Here is a 21,620-nt window from a genome sequence, read left to right as displayed (position 1 = left end):
CCAAAAGTTTGTGGACACCTGACCATCACACCCCTGTGCAGTTCTTCGCCAAACCGTTGGCACAAAGTTGGAAGCACTCAGTTGATTAGAATGTCTTTGTATGCTATAACATTAAGATTTCTCTTCACTGGAACTAAGAGGACCAAACCTGTTCCAGCCTGACAGTGCCTCTGTGCACAAAGCAAGCTCCATAAAAACAGGGCTTGCCAAGGTTGGTGTGGACGAGCTCCAGTGTCCTGCACAGAGCCCTGACCTCTACCCCAACTTTGGTATGAACTGGAACGCTGACTGCACCCCAGGCCTCCTTGCATCAAGTCAGTGCCTGACCTCACTAATGCTCTGGTAGCTGAATGAGCAAATCCCCACAGCCATGCTGCAAAATCTAGTGGAAAGCCTTCCCAGAAGAGTGGAGGTTATTATAACAGCGAAGGGGGAGCAACTTTGGAATGGGATGTTCAAAAAGCACATTTGGGTGTGATGAACAGGTGTCCACATATAAGGTATACAAGGTATACATATATAAATGGATTGTCAGTGGTTCTTTTAAGGGTTTATTAAATAATTAAGGGGTCTTAGCTTACACAAAAGGATTCTGCTTGTACCCCTTTCTGACAGGGAAGCACTCTGTTGTAGGGTCTGTTGTAGACTCTGCATAGAGTCTTTAAGGACGAACCCTTAGAGTGTAGAGAGGACTTGGCACCTTTGCCTTTTGCTGCTGTAGAGTACAGTTCAGTTAGCCATGGTGTGGTATGAGACCCAATCATCTATTCACTCTCACTGTCAATGCATTCTGAGAGAGAATAATCTATAGAGATAATGATGCTATTCAACTCTGCAGACCTCTTTAAGGTCAATGTGTCCATATGCAAATGTTTGTAGGATTTGTTTAGGGTACAATTTGAGTGTGCCAGAGTTTTGAATACATGTCTATGCACCTGGTGCAGGAAGAATGTACAGTGTATTCAGAAAGTATTCAGACCCCTTCATTTTTATAAAACATTCTGTTATGTTGCAGCCTTATGCTATAATGCTTTAATTTTTTTTTTTCACATCAATCCCCATGCCATACCCCATAATGACAAAGCAAAAAACAGCTTTGTGATAACGTTTGCAAATTTATTAAAAAGAAAAAAAAACTGAAATATCACGTAGACATAAGTATTCAGACCCTTTGCTATGACACTTGAAATTTATCTCCGATGCATCCCATTTCTCTGGATCATCTCCTCCTGTGGCAAATTCAGGTGATTGGACATGATTTGGAAAGGCACATACCTGTCTATATAAAGTCTAACAGCTGAAAATACATTTCAGAGCAAAAACCAAGCCATGAGGTCAAAGGAACTGCCTGCAGAGCTAAACACCATGATTGTGTCTAGGCACAGATCCACAAAAAAAATTCTGATGCATTGAAGGTTCCCAAGAGCACAGCTGCCCCCATAATTCTTAAAATGGAAGAAGTTTGGAATAACCAGGACTCTATTTCGAGCTGGCTGCCTGGCCAAACTGAGCAATTGGGATAGAAGGGCCTTGGTAAGAGAGGTGACCAAGAACCCGATGGTCACTCTGCTTGAGCTTCAGAGATCATGTGTGGAGATGGGAAAAACTTGCAAAAGGTCAACCTTCACTGCAACACCCCACTGAGTGGCTTCTATCTGGGCTTTATGGCAGAGTGGCCAGACAGAAGCCTCTCCTCAGTGCAAGACTATGTTAATCTATATTAATCAGCTTCATTTAAGTAATGGATACCTCGGTGTTTGTATACTATTATTATCTACTATTTATTTTGGGGATGCACTGTTAGCTGTGCAGCTCTGACAGGCTGTACAGCTAGAGGGCTCTCTCTTCTCAGACACATCACCATTCTGTGTTATGTCACTACTCCCAGTACACACTCACGTACACCACACTGCCTTAAATGGATGCTGTGTAGTCTTGGTGTTGTAAAGACTGGTGTGTGACTGGTTTCTTTTTCTCTCTGTTTTGTTGCAGATATTGCCAGGATTTCATACTACGGAGGTAAGCAAATATCTAAACTATCCCTAAAATGTTTGAAAGTGAGCACTGCATCCATAACTTGCATTCATGGTTTTCAACTTCGATGCTTTGACTGAATGTGTACACAGATTCCAGATGGGGAGAGGAGGAGGAACAGGGGGGCACTTCAGACATAGGGAGTTTTTCATGTGAGGCTGTACTATGCCCATAAAGGCCAGTATTGAGCACATAATGGCTTTCCAGACTGATATTTGAGCCAGTGCAGTTCCTGTGGGAGGGTAGGGTAGCAGGAAATGAAACTATCTGGTCTCTATTGTGGGGATCAAACCTTTACCCTTGCAGGGAATAGGCTTTAAGACCAAGGTCGTAAAAGAAAGAAAAGCAAACATGAGTAGAGTGGGAGATGTTCTGTTATGTAACAGGTTGGTAAATTAGTTTATACCACAGTGTGGTTGAATTCTCGAATCTAACATTAAATATAAATATGTAAATATATAAATATCACGTTGGGCCATATCACACCACCTCAGCATGTATTATTTTCATATAACAGCACATCTGTGTGTTATTTCTTATATGTGTCACATTGGTCAGAGAGCAGTGTGGGACACTGTTTCATTTCAAATGAATTCATTTAACCAGTCCATGGGTTTTCAGAATTTTTGTAGCCAGGGACCCCTTAAGTGTAAATTAAATTCTGTGGACCCCCTCAATCCAGATTTCTTTGATGGACATTATTTAAATGTGTATAATGTGTCTGTTTAATACTAGCCATAGAGCTTTCTATTCCTGAACTCTCCACCGTCAGAGCACATTAGCCCCAAGTTGACCTTATTTAACAGCCTACTTGTTTGTAAGCTTTGGATTAAACCCATTCAAATCAAGTGAACAGGTAAAACGATTAGTAGTATAAGAACTCAATAATAAATATAAAAACTTTGAGAAAGGTTGTTGGTGGTTGTGAAAATGACCTCCTGCCTATTTTTCACTGACCACGGGGGGTCCCCATCCATCACTCTGAGAACCACTGATATAATTCACTGATTAATTCATCTTCCTTCATCACTTTTTAGCCTCTGCCAATATGTACTGGTGAAATGTGAGTATAAAGGCCAGCATGAGCGTCCTCTCATTTCAGGCCTCATATTAAAGTAGACAGTTTATGGGAAGCTTTATCATTAGACACCGTTCTTAGTAGTACTTTCCGTGTGGATCTTTGTAAGAGTGATACTCTATGATTGTTCTGTAGTGACAATAGCTATGTTGCTTTTTACCACAACTCCTTTTAAATCCACTTTGAAGGCATATCATTTAGTGGAGAGCCTTTATGATCTGCTGTGATTACCACAAATGCCTCAACCAACTTCCTTCCTTTGTAAGAGGTCTTTTGACATAACATAGGCATCAGTTGTTAAACAAATAATGATTAGCAAGTGATTAGCATTTAATTGTCTTTAATGTTACACCACTGTTATAGTATATAGTACCTTACAGTGCCAAGCCAAATGAGTGTTTCTTTTGATTTAAACTCCTTCAATGCAATCCTATTGACTGTAATCACTAATGACCATAGTCAGTATATAACATGTGATAATGGAATAGAACTAAACTGTAGTGAACATATAGAGAGAATGTCATTTGAGATTAAGCCACAGAAAATGAGTCTCTTTTTGTAGCTCATTACTTTAATATTACTTTGCTCTTGCTGAATATTTCTTTAAGGACACATACTTTGCTTTGTTTTTAAAATGTTAGTTACCTATTACAAAATTTATACATAGACCGAAGTAAATTAAATAAAGCACAAAATAAAGCATGCAATAAAGGACATGCATCATTTCAGGCTCCTGTTGCTACCTGGAGCAATAAAGTTTACTGAGCCATAACTTTTAGGGAAAAATGGAAAGCATCATATATGAAATGTGAAATATTTGCTATTGCATTAATATGAAAATTCAAATAGTATTCAGACAATGACATTTTTTCAGATAGCTAAATAGTTATCAACATACAAAGTGTGTTATTAAACAAATTAGCCTATATAATAGAACGAAAAAATCATGGTTAAGGGTAGTTTCTGTAAATTTCGCATACTGTTTGTAACATCTCTGTGCATTTGTTTGGATGCTATTGTGCTGATGTGCGGTGAAGTGCACTCATCAGACCTGATCTGCAGCCACTGGGCTAGATCATGTGCTGTATGAAAACATTCAGACTGAGCGAATAGCGGAAGAGTTTGCTGAAAAGAATTAGCATATTGGTTAGGTAACTCCTCCCCCTTTTTCAGCTGCCCTGATTTGATTCACCCTTTCTCTGTCTCTCGCTTCCCACCCTCCCTTCTCACCGGCTCCATTCCTCACTCTTCCTCTTTCCAAGTCGTGCACAAATGCACACACGGCTCTCTCTCACACATACACACACACACAGACACACACACACTGCAGCGCTGCTTTCCGTTTCATTCTGGATATCACCTCTGAAAGGACTGCAATAGAAGGTGTCCTCCAGGAACCCGCATTTCATCGCTTGAGGATTTTTCTTCCAGTCTCTGAATTAGTTTTTAAAGTATCACTTGTCTGTTGTTGGATTTCTCCATAAAGCTCTGTTGGATTTACCGGATCAGTATGCACATAGTGATATAGACGACTCAGTTTGTGTTCCCCCAGCAGTATTGATTTCTCTATCGGGCATTCTCGTCTCGCTACACCTGCTGGGATTATTCTGCGCCAGCATTGAGATCAGGGTTACTTGCTTAAGTGGCGGCCACATCTCCCCACCGCGCCGCTGACAGTACAGAGGTCATAGAGGGCCGAGGTGGGCCCGGGCGGCCCCCTGCTCCCCATGTGTGTGAGGGGGAGCCGCAGAGCCGCTGGGCCTGGGAGAGAGAACCAGGCGGAGGAGACGGTGGAAGAGGCGAGCGTATGGAGAGCAGTGGATGCAGCCCCTTCCCCCTGTGCTGGGCTCGCAGAGCCTGCGTCTACTCCTACACATCTCCTCTGCCAAGTATGTCACCTACATACAGTAGTGCTCTAGCTGTGAGATCTGAAGCATGCCTGCTTCCTCTGAGATGTGCTTTAGTGTCACAGAGCTTGTTTAAGCATGTGACTGTGCTTCGTTTGACACATTTTATAATAGAATTTCCATAATGACAGTGTTTTATTGTCTAGGTTTTCTTATTAATTTTTTTGTTTTGTTTTTGTAAAATGAACACAAGCACATTTTCAGAAGATTTTACAGTTACTCAGAAATGTCATATCATTTTCAAAGAGAACTTCTGCTTTTGGGGCAGAAGAAGGTGGCCTGATTCTTAAGTACGAGTCTTTCTGAAAAATGGTTCACACTCATTTAGTGATGCCCCCTACTAATACTGCCCAATGTAGGTCATTACACTTAGAGATAGTGTAATAAGATGATGCATAGGATTAATAAATGAACTAATGGAGAGTTCAAGACAATGTAGGTGTGCAGTGTGTGGTGTGTCTTACACAGTGGCTGCTTGACCTTATTAAACTGTGTGTGTAATGAGTGGAGAGAGGCTGAGCTCATTTTTGAGATTTAGCAGTAGCCTTTCGCAGAACTGCTTCATTACTTCGGTAGTGATGTGTGTGAGAGACATTTTAGAGATAAATGTAGGTTATTACCTTGCTGATGAATATTTAATGGTTATCAAATATGAAGGACGTCCCAACATCCAGTTCACTCATCCAGTCATACTTTTTATCCCATCAGTATGGAGAGCGTAGGGATGGAGGGATTTCTTTTATTCTTAGAATTAATTAATATTTTAGTTGTTTCATATAAGAGTTTACCCTATAGCTGGGTGACAGTTTATGAAGGACCATTCAGACATGTCTCATGTATGACACTGCCAAGATCTTCTTGTTATGCATGCTGAGACTTTAAACAAAGTTCGTGAGTGACTATCTGACAGTGTTTTGTGTAACTGCCATTGTCCTAAAGCCATCATTTCCCTGGAAGCATCTGGGAGGGGTGATGTAGAACATGGAGAAGTTGCACAGTGATGTCCAGGTAGCAGCAGTAGTACAGACTGCAGAGCAGAACTCCTCTAAGTAATGCCCACTCTATGTTCCTCGTAGAGTGACATGTCAGGGTAGGGGCAGGGTATCTGGCCTGCCTGTAGGCCAGTGTCTATCACTCAGTGGGCCAGTCTCTGTTTAGTTAGAGGAGCTCCTTGTGTCTTCTGTCCTTGCCAGGTGAATAGTTGTTCTGATGATAGAATTTCTGCCATCTGGTCCATGTAGTGCTGAAGGGCATGTAGGGCACAACAAGGAATGCTTAGGAGGTTCCCCCTCATGGAGCATGGCAAGGTCAATCAGTTGGTTAACAAAAGTAGGTGAAAGCCTGGGTTGAACCACATCACAAGTCATTTGACCACCAACACATGCAAGACAAGTATCAGCAAGGCATGCAGTTCTCCCACTCTTCGCTGAAGTGAATGCTAGCAAAAAGCTAATCTTTAGATATAGCTATTTCAGTAAGGCATCATACATAGGTTTAAGAGACTCCAGTATAATGGTGAGATCCCACACCAAGCTCTTGGAGAAGCATGCACAGCAAAAACCGTCCTCTTGAAAAGTGAAAATATCTTGAATATAGTCCAATTTATCTAGTATTCCCTATTAAGAGATTACAATAAACCAAATATAAGATTATTAAATGTATTTTGAGAGCTTTACATTTTCTTATTCTGTTAACAGGTAATGTTGCTTCTTTCTTTAGAAATAAATGCTTATAATGATCAAAAGTATCTGACAATAGAATAAGACTATTTCAAGCTTGAAATTAATTTAAAAAAGTCTATAATTTAATAATCTTATATTTGGTTTGTGGTAATCTTATAATAGGAAATACTAGATGCATTTGACTATATTCAAGATATTCTCACTTGCTGTCATTTTTTTGCAGGGTGGTAGATGAAGGTGACTTGCTCCCTACAGAAGCGTTTATGAGCCCCCAGTGAGACGCCATGCTTGCCACATGCACTTTAAGGCAGATGGGGAATTTCTGGTGTCTATCAGTTCTTGCAGGGAAGCTAGTATGCTAGCTAGTTCTCTAGGAACTGAACAGTGCACCAGTAATATAGTGCACACCATTTGCAGAACAGTTTCCACCTGAGAGCTTGCAAAGTCCTTGTGTTCTGCAGTGTCTCCTGGACCGCTGAGCAGCAGTCTTCAACCTGCACAAACCCACAGATGCAGGTAACCTGGCTGAGGGTGCTGGTCTAAACCTCATTGAAAACCTGTGCGCTAAGCTGGACAGGAGAGTTCACAAGAGAGGACCTGTAATGGTTTCTGCAAATGATTTTTTTTGTTATTGATCTCCCAAATGTCATATCCATGGGACTGATAAACTGTTATAAATCCATAATACGTACATGTCATAAATATCTTATTTCCTGAATGGTTGTATGTGTTCTTTATAAGCTCACATGAACAAATACGCAAACTTTCTCACTAAAGCTTGTGTAAACACTGCAGAAGTCAACGAAAGTTCACATGCCTTCTCTGTAGTGTTGGATTGACCCATTCACAGCACGCTCACATTTTCAGTGACATAATTGGGGGTTTAGTACTTTCCCCTTCACTTTGTGGGGTTTTATATATATATTTTTGCATATATTTTCATTCAAGGTTGAAGTTCAGCTTTTGTGGATTGTGAAAAGAGCAAAACACTGTTAGAGGCTGTAGGAGTAATTGTGTTTTTGTCTTGTTCTGAGTAGAATGCTCGTTAGGAGTGTGAAGTTTCTGGATGACCTTTATTCAGAGTATACACATACACACACAGATGGCTCCAGATCTGTCTACTCTCCTGCTGTTTGCCAAGGCCACTTTTTCTGTTATAGTAAAACAGTGAAAAAGTGGGGTAACGAAAGTACAAAAAAACCCACTGCAGGAACTTTGAAGTTTAAACCACTAGTAGAAAATTCATTGTTTTTCTATAAGGGGGAAAAGTGGCAGAGTCATAAAAAGATTGGAGCACATTGTAGCACTGCTTGATGCGGAAACCTGAGATTATGCAAGTTTCTGTCTAGGCACCAGTGCTCATAGACTGAGAGGGAGAGGGGGATGGATCCTGGGCTGTTTGACCGTCATTGAGAAAGACAGAAAGAGGACACTGCTGGTTCCTCAGCTCCAGACACGTCCAGTTGTAATGCCCCCACTTTCATGGTGGAGACCCATACATTGCTTAGTGGTGAAAAAAAAGAAGGATCCCATCTCTCCTTCTGCCATTACCTAGAGAAAGGACTCTGCAGGTCCCTGAGTCGAAGCTTTTACTGCCAACTGGTAGCTTTTAGAAGCTGTTCAACAGGAAATATGCAGTTCTTGGGAAAATACAACCAACCAAAACATATTCTGTGTTGTCAGAATGCTTTAATATACACGAGCAAGAACTTGAATTTCATTGTATGCATTTGGGGACAAGTCTTGTAGAACATGCTGTTTCATTTATCCATTAGCTGTCTCTGGTTTGTAAGCCTGGAGCTATCTTGGTTTCAGGTTGAGTTCATTGTCCCCACAGTACAAGTGATCCTTCACTTACCAGGTGAAATCTCAATGAGTGCACATTTATCCATCATTCTTTCATGCCATAAGGCTTTAAACTGGAGTAATGTAAGAAAGAAACTGGAGGCAGGATATACTGGAGTACCAAATGCTGACCGTATGTTTTGAGGAAGGCCACCACTGATCAGAAATAATTCATGTAGTAGTGAGCCATTCTCAGCACAGCAGTGACCCTGACACGGTAGTAGCAGAATAGTGGGTGTATGTCAGGAGGTCTAATGGTGATGCATGAGGAGAAACATACTACAATTATTCAAATTTAAATGGCTAATCATAGCAGCTGACCTTATTGTCTTCCAAGGCATTGGTTAACAGTGCAGTTCTGTGCATTTCCTTGTTTTTCTACAGTCATTCTGTGAAAACTGAATCCGTAGAGGTCCAGCACTTCAGTCTGTCACGACAAGCTGTAAATTCAGCAATGTGTGAAGTCTCAGGTTATGAATATTAGCAGATTTTTTGTCGTTTCTCTTGGGTTACTTTTGTGAGGTTTTCGCACCTCTGAACCTCGTTGGTGTAGTGAAATAGCAGTGCTAATTATAATTCTCTCAAGTGCTAACATATGGGATTTAAAGCCTCTTTCATTAATTTGATATGATGTTTAAAAGTTGAGTCATGGCTAATCCTTGAAGCTGCTCCACACCTCAAAGGACAGGAGTCTTAGGAGATCTGAAAGGGTCTTAAAGAATAGGATTTTATTTCCACTGAGTATTAGAGAGAACAGTGTCTAACAGGGAGCAGGGTTCTGTCAATAATCTCTAAATCCGCGCCTGAAAGCCAGCGCCATGGTTAATACAAACGGTAATGCCATAATCACTCCATTATTAATCTACTGGTTAAAGCAGACAGAGTATAATGGTGATGGCAGAGTGTGTGACAAGATCAGAGTCTTCAGAGATCTAGATTTGAGTTATTTCTGAATCTACTTCAGTGTTTTTCTTTTGAGCGTGTTGGTTCTTTGAGTAATTTTTTGTCATTTGGTTGTATACTTTTTGAATAGATATATATGTACTTTTTTTGAAAAGGGCATGTACATGTGGAAATATAGTCTCATGGTGGAAGTGGCTTTATCGAGTACTTGTAGAGGTGAACAATGTAAGAGACACTGTCCAACAAATTAGTTAAAAGGCTTTTGAAAAATTCAGGCTGTTGTTTGCATTCAAGCTAAAGAATCAAACTGAAAAGTTACAAAGATGTTGACTTAATAATCCTAGTTTGCTTCTTCTGAACAGAACTGATTTCAGTATATTTGTATATAAACATCTGTCATGAAGATTGCTCATTGCTCAAGAAAGAACGCCATCAATTGTTGTAGAACCCTACACAGGTATTGACGCAGAGAGAACTTTGCTGTATGGTCAGCCACTTCAGGCTAAACACTGCTCAGGAAGGGGAGTGTGTGCTCCCTGTCTCTGTGGGGATGTACAGACAGGAACTGGATATCCATAGTGACTCGCTGAAGCTTCACTCTGCCAAAGTGCATTGTGATAAGCAGGATGTGACGTCACAGTAAAGGAAATACGGAAATGTTTGCCTGTGTGTGTTTTAAAAAGTGTGGGACTATGTGTGCGTGTGTGTGTGTGTGTGTTCAGAGGCAGAAGATCAGTTTAGGAGAGACTAGTTCAAAATTAACTCGTGCTAGTAGCGTTTGTGTGCGCAGTGAGGTAGATGTGTACTCTGAGATTTAGGAGTTTGCCTGAATGTTTGCGTGTTCACATTGCTGTTGTCCTGCACTGGTCAACACAGCTCTGGCGTGTACGTGCTGGCCTTTCGGCAGAAAAGGTAAGGAGAAGAGTGCACGCTAAAAGACAGATATAATCTGCTCTCAGTCCTTGTTTTTTCCAGTGGATTTAATCTATACTTCATATTTCACTTTCTGTGTTGCAAAGTGTTTATTATGTTTGATATTAGTTTGGGGTGCGATTTTCTATTTGTGTTGTCAACATTAAACAATACGTTTTATGGCAGATACTTTGCCATTTTATTAAAAAAATTTGTTTGTATAATATAGTATATTCTTGATATTTATGATATTGGTAGGTTCCATAGCAGCATGATTTACATTCTCAGGTAATTACTAATCCAGTATTCCATGCCCCCCCTCCACCAGCCAGCTCTCCCCTGTCGTACGACAGCTACAGGCCAGGGAGGGAGGAGGGTGAAGGCTAACACATGCTTCCTCCGAGACATCTGAAGCTAGCCAAATGCATTTTTCAGAGTAACTCTCAGAGTAAAGAGTGCTTTCTGCCCTCTTCTGCATACATGAGCTCAGCAGACGCCTGTGATTGGCAAGTGTCGCTGTGATTGACAGGAAAGAGAGTAATGCCATCCCTCCCACACAGAGCGCATAGCCAATTTTGCTCCCATGGCTCCCGGCCACAGCTAACCATGTCATCTGAGGATTCAGTCTCCTGATCTCCTGACGATTTACGTGAACGCTTTTCTGTGGTGCCTCTCAAGAGCCTAAGCTTCTCTTCCAAGTGTTTCAGTTCAACTTTTGGACTACATTTAATTAAAAACAAAAATGTAAGATTAAATAAATAAGTATCTAAATAATTCACTACAGCTAACGTTCCCCATGTAAATATTGGTGTCCCTTTTGAACTTAAGTTGCCAACTCTAAATACAGTCCTGTAGCTTTAAATTTCAAGACATATTTCAGGTCACTCATAATGTCATTGAAATAATAAAATAATTATGGCACTGTGGCACAGCAGGTAGCATTCCTGCCTTACAGCTTCAGGGTCCCTGGTTTGATCCTGCTCATTATTTAAATGTGTTATATAATATTTTGGCTATCTATTTGAGTCATAGAACTTTTTATGCCTTAACTTTCCACAGACATACCACATTAGGTCCAAGTTTACCATATTTCTAAGCCTAAAGTTTTATTCATTTTTTATTCATACCTTTTGAGAAATGATGATCGGAAATTCTTCAAGTGCCTTATACAGTAATCATCACTTGTGTTTTTAATGGACGCTAGCAGCAGTGGCACTACTGCCATGTCTCAAGGCCACACAGCTGTCCTGCAAGCGGAGGATGGTGTTCTGATGGAGTGCTGCTGTCTTGGCATGTTTCCTCACTTCTTCACCGAATCTCTGAGCTCCATTCTACTCCTACAGCAGCCAGCTCTGATTTGAACACATCCTCATACTGTCACTTGTGTCTTTCCCTCTTCTAAATCAGTGCTGATCGCAATCACTGTCTGTTATAAGGTTGACTCTCTATGATGTTTGATCAAATGTAACTGGTAACCTTAATGTGGAGCTGCAGATCACATACTAGTTTTTCTACACTGTAACAACAAAGACAGTTTGTGAGTGTGTGATGTTGACTGACAGTTTTATTCTTTTTATGGAGATTAGTTAGCTTGGCATTCATCACGTATTCTCGTCATTAGCTAAAAGGAAAGAATGGGAAAGTGGGTGTTCTTATGGAAACATGTTTAGACAGCTTTTGGAGTTATTGAAGTGGGACAAAGTATTGCAGCATTTTTTGCAGTATTGTGTTTGCTGTCCACCAGTACTCATCTGTACGATATTGAAAATGAAAATGATTGCATCCCCAGTTCAGAGAGAGATTTTTCAGAGTTGAGATTTCTATCCTTTTGGTATATTTATTTATTTCTGTCTTCCCTGCAGAATATGACAGACACCTAGCATCTCCCAACGGCATGGCAACAGGATACCCGGACCCTAATGTAAATAACCATGGCCTGAATCAGGGGGTGAAACCACGCTTCAGTGGAGGAATGGAGCGGCCGCCCGGGACGCTGGAGCGTGTGCTCAAAGTCTTCCACTATTTTGAAAACAGCAGTGAACCCTCCACATGGGCCAGCAACATCAGACATGGAGATTCCACTGACATCAAGGTGTGTATATTAGTGGAGCTGATGGAAAATAATAGTTATCATTATAATAAAACTGTAATAACACTGCAACAAGTGTTTTGGCGGAAAATGATTTGTATATTTCACCTCATGAGTGTAATTTTTGCGTTCACAGACACTTAACTGATGGATCTAAGATTTAGCAGCCTGTTTATGGTGCACAATGAGAATTTACACTCACAGAGCACTTTATTAGGAACAACTGTACACCTGCTTATTCATGCAATTATCTAAACAGCCAATCGTGTGGCGGCAGTGCAGTGCATAAAATCATGTGGATACGGGCCGGCAGCTTCGGATAACGTTCATATCAACCATCATGTGGAATGTGGAAAAAATGTGATCTCAGTGATTTTGACCGTGGCATGATTATTAGTGCCAGACGGAATGGTTTGAATATTTCTATAACTGCTGATCTCCTGGAATTTTCATGCACAACAGTCTTTATTCAGAATGGTGCAATAAAGAAAAAACATCCAGTGAGTGGCAGTTCTGCGGACAGAAACGCTTTGTTGATAAGAGAGGTCAACGTAGAGTGGTCGAAAAGCATCTCAGGATGCACAACACATTGAACCTTGAGGCAGATTTCTGCTGAGGCCCAAAGATGGTAGGGTCAGAATTTGGCAACAACAGCATGAACCCAAAGACCTAACCTGCTTTGTGTCAACAGTCCAGGCTGGTGGAGGTGGTGTAATGGTGTGGGGAATGTTTTCCTGGCAAACTTTGGGCCTGTTAATACCAATCCATCATCACTTGAATGCCGCAGCCTATTTGAGTATTGTTGCTGACCATGTGCATCCCTTCATGGCCACAATTTACCCATCTTCTAATGGCTTCTTCCAGCATGATAATGCACCATGTCACAAAGCAAAAGTCGTCTCAAACTGGTTTCATGAACATGGCAATGAGTTCAGTGTTCTTCCCAGTCACCAGCGCTATATCCAGTAGAACACCTTTGGAATGTGGTAGAAAGGGAGATTCGCAGCATGAAAGTGCACCTGAAGAATCTGCAGCAATTGAGTGATGCAATCATGTGAACATGGACCCTTATCTCAAAGAAATGTTTCCAACATATTGTGGAATCCATGCCACAAAGAATTGAGGCTTTTTGAGAGCAAAAGGAGGCCCTACCCAGTATAGTGTTCCTAATAAAGTGCACAGTGAGTGCAGGTTGTCTGCTAAAAATCTGATACACAGAATAGAGCTGTTATAGCAAGGAAAGCGTGATGTTCCAGACCTGCTCCTAAAATAACATAAAATATAACAGCATTGACATTTATATGCAATATATATATAGATTTTTTTTTCTTTCCAGTATATGCACAGACCAGTATTGCAGTTGTAATCAGGTTTGTTGTAGGACTTGTCGACCCGTTCAGTGGTTGTTAGCAAAAAGAGACATACACACCCCGGTTGCAAATAGACCCGAGTAGCCTAGCAACCTGTCCTTACTTGGCTATAATCTGATTGAAGAACTATTCTATCAAGAACAGAATCAAGAATATTTAGGAATCGGATTGGCGTGAGCTGAAAAGTTACCTGTGTATTATTATGGATAATAACTAAAAGATAGGGAGTGCTACTTGAATAAAACACTTTCAAATGATGTAACTCTGGATGATTCTCATGGCTTGGTGTCCTGTCAAGTGGCTAAATGATAGTAAGTGGTGGTCTAGCCTGCAATGGCTGGACATACGTATGTATATCTCATAGAAACTTGTTAAGCATTTATATCAGAGAGAAATTGACGGCATACACATCTCTTGATGTTTACAGATTTGTTGTTTGGGGATGTGTTTAAGACGTAATGCTTTACGATTACAGCATAGAGGATGTTGTGTCACTGTACGCGAAGGTGCTGCCCAAGCAGAAGCCATAAACCTATTTGTAATCTGAATAAAGTTAGCTAGCTAAACATGTCCATTACAGGCAACTCCTCAGTGAGAACATGATCTAGCTGTTTATTTTCTGGATGTAGGGCTACGTAGGTTTGTTAAAGCAATACATTTATGCATTATAGCTAACTAAGTCATGAGCTAACCCTATTAAATTAGTTAGCACACCAAGTTCAATGATATGATGGTTAGTTACAGTCGAGTCCATGGGTATTTGAACAGTGACACAGTTTTTGTAATTTTGCCTCTGTACTCCAACACAATGGATTTGAAATGAAGCAATCAAGATGTGATTGAAGTGTAGACTTTCAACTTTAATTCAAGGGGTTTGAATCAACAAAAATATTGCATTAACAGACATTTTTTACACAGTCCCTCCATTTCACAGGCTCAAAAGTAAATGGACAAACTAAGTAAATGGATGCAAATCCTTTCAAATCCAGTCAATGACTGCCTGAAGACTGGAACCAATGAACATCACCAAATGCTGAGTTTCCTCCTTAGCTAAGATGAAATAGTTACTGCAAAGACAGAGCCCCTTGGACCTGCAGTAATTCTCCTAATTGCTTGTGACCACAACTGCCTTCTGTTGGCCTGGAAAGGTGTCTCATTCAATAGTATGCAGTACAAATGAATGTGTTTATGAACACACTTCTGATTCTGACACTTCAGCACAGCGCAGCATTTTAGAAAACAAATTCTGGCTTGCTCTTAAAAATCACTATAGTCTCTCATGGCTGATGTCAGAGCGATGTGTCTCAGTCACGTGTCTATGCTATTTATAGAAGGAACATAATTGCTCTAAGCATGTTTACTTTGTTTTATAGTGCATCACAAGTTTCCCCCTGATGTCAAGGTTATTATTAATGATCTCCCTTTTGTCTGTGTCTTAGACAAAAACATATCATATCTTATATGTTTTTCTTTTTTTTTTTTTAAACAAATTTTAACAAATTACTCTACTTGTATCGCTGTTACGACTGGTTTACCCATAGTTTGGGAGTTTCCAGAATAATAAATTATGTAGAAATTTCTCTTTCTCTCGGCCATGTAGTGATGTTTCTTGTTGTGAAGGCAAGATGAACACTTCTGTTCTGTAATCCTCTCCACAACAGCGTGGCCAAAATTATTATGCTATAAATTATTTACCAAACATCAGAGTGGATTGTCCCATTTTCCGTTGTTGTCTGTTTTGTAACTCCTCATCACAGGAGCACTCGTCAGGGTGGCCTGCATGCCCACTGTGTAACCCAATAAAGTACTGAATATGAGGCAAGCTTACTGGGTTTTACCTTAAATCAGGGCAAAACGTCTACTATATATACTTATGCTCAGGGTAGCACTTAGAAATGCAAATGTCTGTTTGAGATCTCGACAGCTGTTAACAGGTTGATTCTGATTAACAAACTGCATGTAAATCCCTTATGCTGCTTTCACCACACTTTTTTCATGTTTTTTTTTTGCATATTTTTTTTTATGGGAGCAGACACAAGGGGTGTGGCCACTTTAGAAAAATGCTGCTGCTTTATGACAAATATTTAATTCCTAATATTTTCTACATTGTAATGTAACTAAAAACGAGTGTGTGATGTGACGGTCCCACTGTAACTGTGGATGCATGGTCAAGTCTTATAAGCAGCAACCCTTCTCTTGCTTTTTCTATCTCCAGAGACACAGTGAAGGCAAACATTCTCCTCACTGTCATAGTTAAACAAATATTTATTTAGTCTTCATTACTGATCATAGGTCATCTAGATAGCAAGCTAAGCTAACATATGAGCACAAAAGATGCACAGGCCAACACTTTATCTATTAAAAAAAACAAAACAAAAAAAAACCACATCAAACACCTTAGAAATGATCAGTCACCAGCTCATCTGTCTCTCAGTCTCTTTCTCTCTCTCTATCTCACACTCTCTGCTCTTTTGCTTTATTTCTCACTCCAGTGCACTCTCTCTGACACTTGGCTTGCTCACATGTTCTTAAATGTAATCAGTCAGAAGCAGCTTAAATTCTGCCTTCATTGAATATATATTAAACTCGAAATTATTTGGCCCAGTAAATAGTTGAGAATATGTGGCAGGTTACTGATATTTATAAACCTCCTATCACATTAATGGCAACATGTCATACATGGTTGCATGTATAAGGAAACGAGACACGTGTCTTATTGAATAAGGATAAAACATTTGAATAAATATTAATATATTTTAAACCTTTTATTTTTAGGGGATCATCCAAAAGATTGTGGACATCCACAAGGTCAGGTGTGTTGCGTGCTTTGGCATGCGGCTCAGCCATCTGAAGACCGGCGAGATTCACTGGCTCCACCCTGACATGGGTGTCTCACACGTGAGGGAGCGATACGAGCGCCGCCACCCACAGGACGAGTGGAGGTGAGTCAGCATTTCACAGCTGCTGGCTTGACGCATTTTAGACTCAGACGATTTGTATGGTTTTTGCGTGTTTCCCTTCTGCGTACAGTAATGTCTGGGTGTAGCTGGGAATTAAGCAAGTTTGATCTGTGTTATGCTCAGTAATACTCAGTAAGCCCTTGACTTTGAGCACTTAAACTGCACTAATGCCGTGTGAGAATCAAAGTCTACTGGAAATTTCTTCAGTGCCGGCACTGTTTTTATTAGTGTTGAATTTGACATTTACTTTTTATTCACTTGTGTTAAATTGACTGTATGATGAACCAGCCTTTCACTGCAATTCAGATCACCTCTCTACTGAATCAGAGCAGGGCTGAGTAGAGCTGAATAGACTTCAGAAACTTTGAGTCTTTTACAAAGCATGGAAACAAATTGATTTCTTATTTAGCAGCCAAGGTTGTCCCTGTCTCTCCATTAATAGGATTAATCCATTTCAGCTCCTAGGAGTCGGACGGAGAACTATGTGTAATCTATAAAGTCTGTATGAAAACCATATCTATATGAATAGAACCGTGGTGGCTGGGGATTTTAAAATAGGGATCAAAAGGCTTTTTCAAAATCAAGGCCAACACATTAGTAGTACCTGCCATGTTGTGCTAACAAGCAGCTAAGCTACTAACTAGGTAGCAATATTTCACTAGGTAGAGCGTATATGCTCACACTATACAGTCCCCTCCAAAAGTGTTGGAACAGCAAGGCCAGTTCATTTGTTTTTGCTATACACTGAAGACATTTGTGTTTGAATTGACCTTGCTGTTTCAGTATTTTCAGAAGGAACTGTACATACCAAATGAAAACTTCTGTTTTGCGAAAGTCAGTAAGGTGTAGTGTTTTTTCTTTTTCTGGCTGTTAAACCTACTTGCAACTCCAAATGAAAAATGAGAAGCCCTGACATGAAATCTGCTCGTCCCAAGCTCCCAGGCTAGTGATTGTCCACTTGTCCACCTGGTATTATAGTGAAGACATGGAATGTTGCTAGTAGTGGTGAATAGCCATCAAATAAAACCTAAAGTTTTATTTTAGTTTTATCATTTAACAAAACTCAGATTCTAATGTTGGCATGCTGTATGAGATTTAGGCCTCAGTATGTGGGTCAGCTGTTTTCTGTGAAAATGACGTTATGAAAATGACATATGAGCATTGGGAAAACTTGCGATGCTTTGACTTTTTCATTCTCATGTCCAATCTGATGAAAATACAATACAATACAACCAATATCATTTGCACAATTTAGAAAAGCACAGAGTCTAATCTTTAGTTATACCCCATGCATGATTACCTGCTGGTATAAAGAGCCATTGTATTCAAGCTTTGGCTCTTCCTCTGTAAGCCCATAGTGAAGGTTAAATGGAGCTAAATAAAACAGTGTGGCCCAACTGCAGTATTGTTTGTTCTCCACTCATGGTGCTCAGACAATCCTGTCTCCTTGTGTAATCATTCTCTTCCATTTCTAATGAATGGACAGTTTAGCCATTTATGCCAGAGATTTTAGTGTGAGCCAAGTTCTCATTAGCCGCCAGCACTTTCCAGCTCTCAGACTGACTTTGCTCCAAATGGATTCTCAGGCAGCATGGTGGCACAGCGGGTAGCGTTGCTCACAGCTCCCCGGTCCCCAGTTCCACCCTGAGCTCAGGTTACTGTGTGTGTGGAGTTTCGCATGTTCTCCCCATGTCTGTGTGGGTTTTCTCTGGGTTTTCCTGTTTCCTCCCACCTCCTAAAAACTTGCCAGTAGAAGGATTGTCTGTGTTAATTTGCCTCTGGGTGTGAATGAATGTGTGAATGTTTTAGACCTTTTGGCCAACCTTGACCAAGATAAAGCAGTTACCGAAGATGAATTAATGAATGAGCTTTTGACCGTGTTGGTGTTTTTACTGCACTTCTCCTTTTCTACCTCTCCACAAGCATGTTCTTAACATGATTATTGTATGACATCATAATTTGTGAGACAAGTAAAATCATTTCTCACTTGCATGACATTCCTCAAGACTGCCCATAACAGTGCAGACATATTCACAGCTACAGATAGAATGAAATATTACCACTGCCTAATTGGCTGGCATGCTCACGTGAGAGATATTTTCAGAAATGCTCTTCGGGTGGTCAGGATTTTTTATTTTTTTTTAAACGGGGTAAAAATTACTATTTCAAAAATATCCATGTATGTGTAGACAAGACAGTATTACTATTTGCTGTGTTCTGGCTTATAATCTTCTCTCCATACACACATTTTAAAGTGTTTGGTGAAATTGTGTGAAAACTCAAGCTGGCCTCTCTTTGTCATCACTTCTGTCTGTCATTGCTTATCTTGCATGTCAGGCACAAGCTTCTGACTGAGGCTGCTCAGGTGTTACATCGGATCAGATTGTCTGACTAATTGTTGGTAATGGAGAGCAAACAGAAAGGCAGCTGTGAGAGAATGGAGAATAATTTTACCTCACAGGCAGAAAGCTGCTTGGTGCAGGCACTGATGAAATCATAATCGAGGTGTCTGGCAGCTTGCAGTAGAACATGCCTCACTAGAATCTCTAATCACTTCTATTTGACAGCGAACATTAGCAGAAAACGTGGCTCTGAGCAGATGCTACACATATTAAACACTCTCATTCACACACTGTGTTCCTCTTCTGTTTTTTTCATATCAGCTCAGGTTGTGTGTTTTTCCAGTCAGGTTGTGTATATGTCACACAGGCTTCAGTAGTGAATTCACACATCTGTAAAGCTGCTGGACTGAGCAGTCAGTGTAAAAGGTTGAGTGAAAATGGGCGAGGCTGTGAAGGACTCCTCCATCTTTATCATTTAGGAATATAGACACTGAACATAACTATATGAGAATGAAGAAAAGAGCCACTCTGACATCTTTCTACCCAGTTTCTGAGAATGTGAAGGGCTGCGAAAACAGAATGGCTTAAAGATGGAAATAATAGCACTCATACCTCATTGCACAACTCACACCTAGTACCAGAGTGAACTCTTTCACACAGTGGACTTGTGTGCGTGGGTGACCTAACTAGAGTAGGACCACAGAGAGCTAGCGTTACAGACTGAATGTGTACAGTTAAACAGCCAAACACAATATTGTCTGGCCAAGTGTCAAGAACACAGTGATCAGCGAGAATGTAAATGTGGAACTGGCCCTAAAAAGGCCCGTCTGATTAAAAAGCATAATGTGCTGCACTCAATGGTGTTTGTGACTAGAGACAACCAATGACAAAGTTGATTAAAATCTCAGAGGGTGACTACAACGCTCATGGTGGAATGGTGGAATGGAAAAGAATATCTGAATGTTCTATGTTTCTTCACTCAATTATTTTATCCCATTTGTGCTGATTGGTGGATGGATGATATAAATAAATTATACTTGTAAGAGCAGTCTCTCTTTCCCCAAGCACTCTTACCCAAGTAACTGTGTTGCATTTGGCTGTATACCCAGTACAGTTTTTTTTTATTTTTTGGGTGGGTGGGTGGGGAAGTCTCAAATCATGTTCTCTAGTGCAATACATCATTTATTGCATCTCACAAAGTCATTGTAACATGCATTGATGACAGACAGGAAGCAAGTGTGTAAACTCGGCATACATTTTATCGAGGGTAATCCAGTAATTGTCATCACAGTCCACAGCAGGGGTCAGAGAACAGGCAGGCATTAACCGAGGATAATCCATATCAAAGACGGGAAACATGAGCAGGGGTCGATACCAAGAATCACAGAACACGGAAACTAGAAAACAAAGGCTTGGACTTAACAATCAACACGTATGATAAGCCTCACTGAAACAGTGAAACATCAGGGCTTAAATAGGAAAACTGAGAACAGGTGAGAACAATCAAGACACAATAGAAAGATAAAACAATGACAAGACGGGGGTGGGGACAAGCCACGAATCAAAACAAAACACACATGGATTTATAAACAAAGCATAAAATACGGGAGCAGGGATGTTTGTGCTGGGAGCCGCACCACGTGCCAAGAGGGGGAGTTCATGACCATCATTGTAATATCCAACTTTATCATAGTGCATTTTTACTTCATACTACGCCACCTCAGTTCAGATAATTATATATTTGTAATTTATGCTTATATACCCAAAAAAGGGCATGATCTCCTGTGTTCATATCACTAACCTTAAACCTGAGTTACTGTTTTTCTATAATTATATTACTATATTTTTAAAGATCTTAATGAAATTGTCACTCCATGTTTGGAACTTTGTAGACTGTACCATTTCAGTGAGCGTTCAATTCAGAAAACATCATGTTTTTTTTTTTTTTTTTTACTCAGATATGAGCTGCGGATACGCTACCTGCCGAAATCATTCCTAAACCAGTTTACTGAAGACCAGCCAGCACTAAACTACTTTTACCACCAGGTAAGCGCATGCACGCTCTAGCACAGCTCTTACTTCTTTACCTCTCTCTCACTACTTACGCGGCATCAGCATGTGGGATAGCGTTTGAGCAATACTTTCGATCATGGCACATTTTCAGTTCTTGCAGGAGCGCAGTAAATTCTGTGCTGAAGTAGACTGTCCCGGCTCTGTAGGGTGATATATGTGTTGTAATTGTCTTGTCATAATGTGCTGCAGGATGTTCTGGAGTTAATCTAAACTGGGACAGTTAGCTTTTAACTTTTCGCTCTTAAGTATCTGTGGTCTGCTTCTGGACCTCTGGGCTAATTGAATCTGAAAACTAACAGCCGTGAAAGAGCAGAGACCAGACAGGTGCCTCGTCTGTGCTCTTTCTCTCTCTCTCTCTCTCTCTCTCTCTCTCTCTCTCTCTCTCTCTCTCTCTCTCTCTCTCTCTCTGTTCGTTCAGCCCACTG

At 40.5% G+C, this 21,620-nt stretch overlaps 1 protein-coding gene across 12 annotated transcripts in view; it reads left to right on the top strand.

The window, feature by feature from the left end:
• The window catches only part of ptk2ab (protein tyrosine kinase 2ab), a 67,244-nt gene that overhangs the window by 9,804 nt on the left and 35,820 nt on the right, over window positions 1-21,620 (top strand). For 10 of the 12 annotated variants that reach the window (XM_053232382.1, XM_034303506.2, XM_053232369.1 and 7 more), the window contains exons 2-5: window positions 1,993-2,019; window positions 12,224-12,453; window positions 16,596-16,762; window positions 21,081-21,168. In XM_053232382.1, coding sequence (XP_053088357.1) covers window positions 12,256-12,453; window positions 16,596-16,762; window positions 21,081-21,168 — 453 coding nt within the window. In that variant the 5' untranslated portion in view covers window positions 1,993-2,019; window positions 12,224-12,255. Of the gene's footprint in view, window positions 1-1,992; window positions 2,020-4,437; window positions 5,002-9,946; window positions 10,362-12,223; window positions 12,454-16,595; window positions 16,763-21,080; window positions 21,169-21,620 lie in introns of those variants that run through there. The other 2 variants (XM_053232377.1, XM_053232378.1) reach the window with 2 other exon arrangements.

This window comes from Pangasianodon hypophthalmus, chromosome 1, assembly GCF_027358585.1.
Source record: "Pangasianodon hypophthalmus isolate fPanHyp1 chromosome 1, fPanHyp1.pri, whole genome shotgun sequence".
NCBI lineage: Eukaryota > Metazoa > Chordata > Actinopteri > Siluriformes > Pangasiidae > Pangasianodon > Pangasianodon hypophthalmus.
This window is presented reverse-complemented; position numbering and strand designations above follow the sequence as displayed.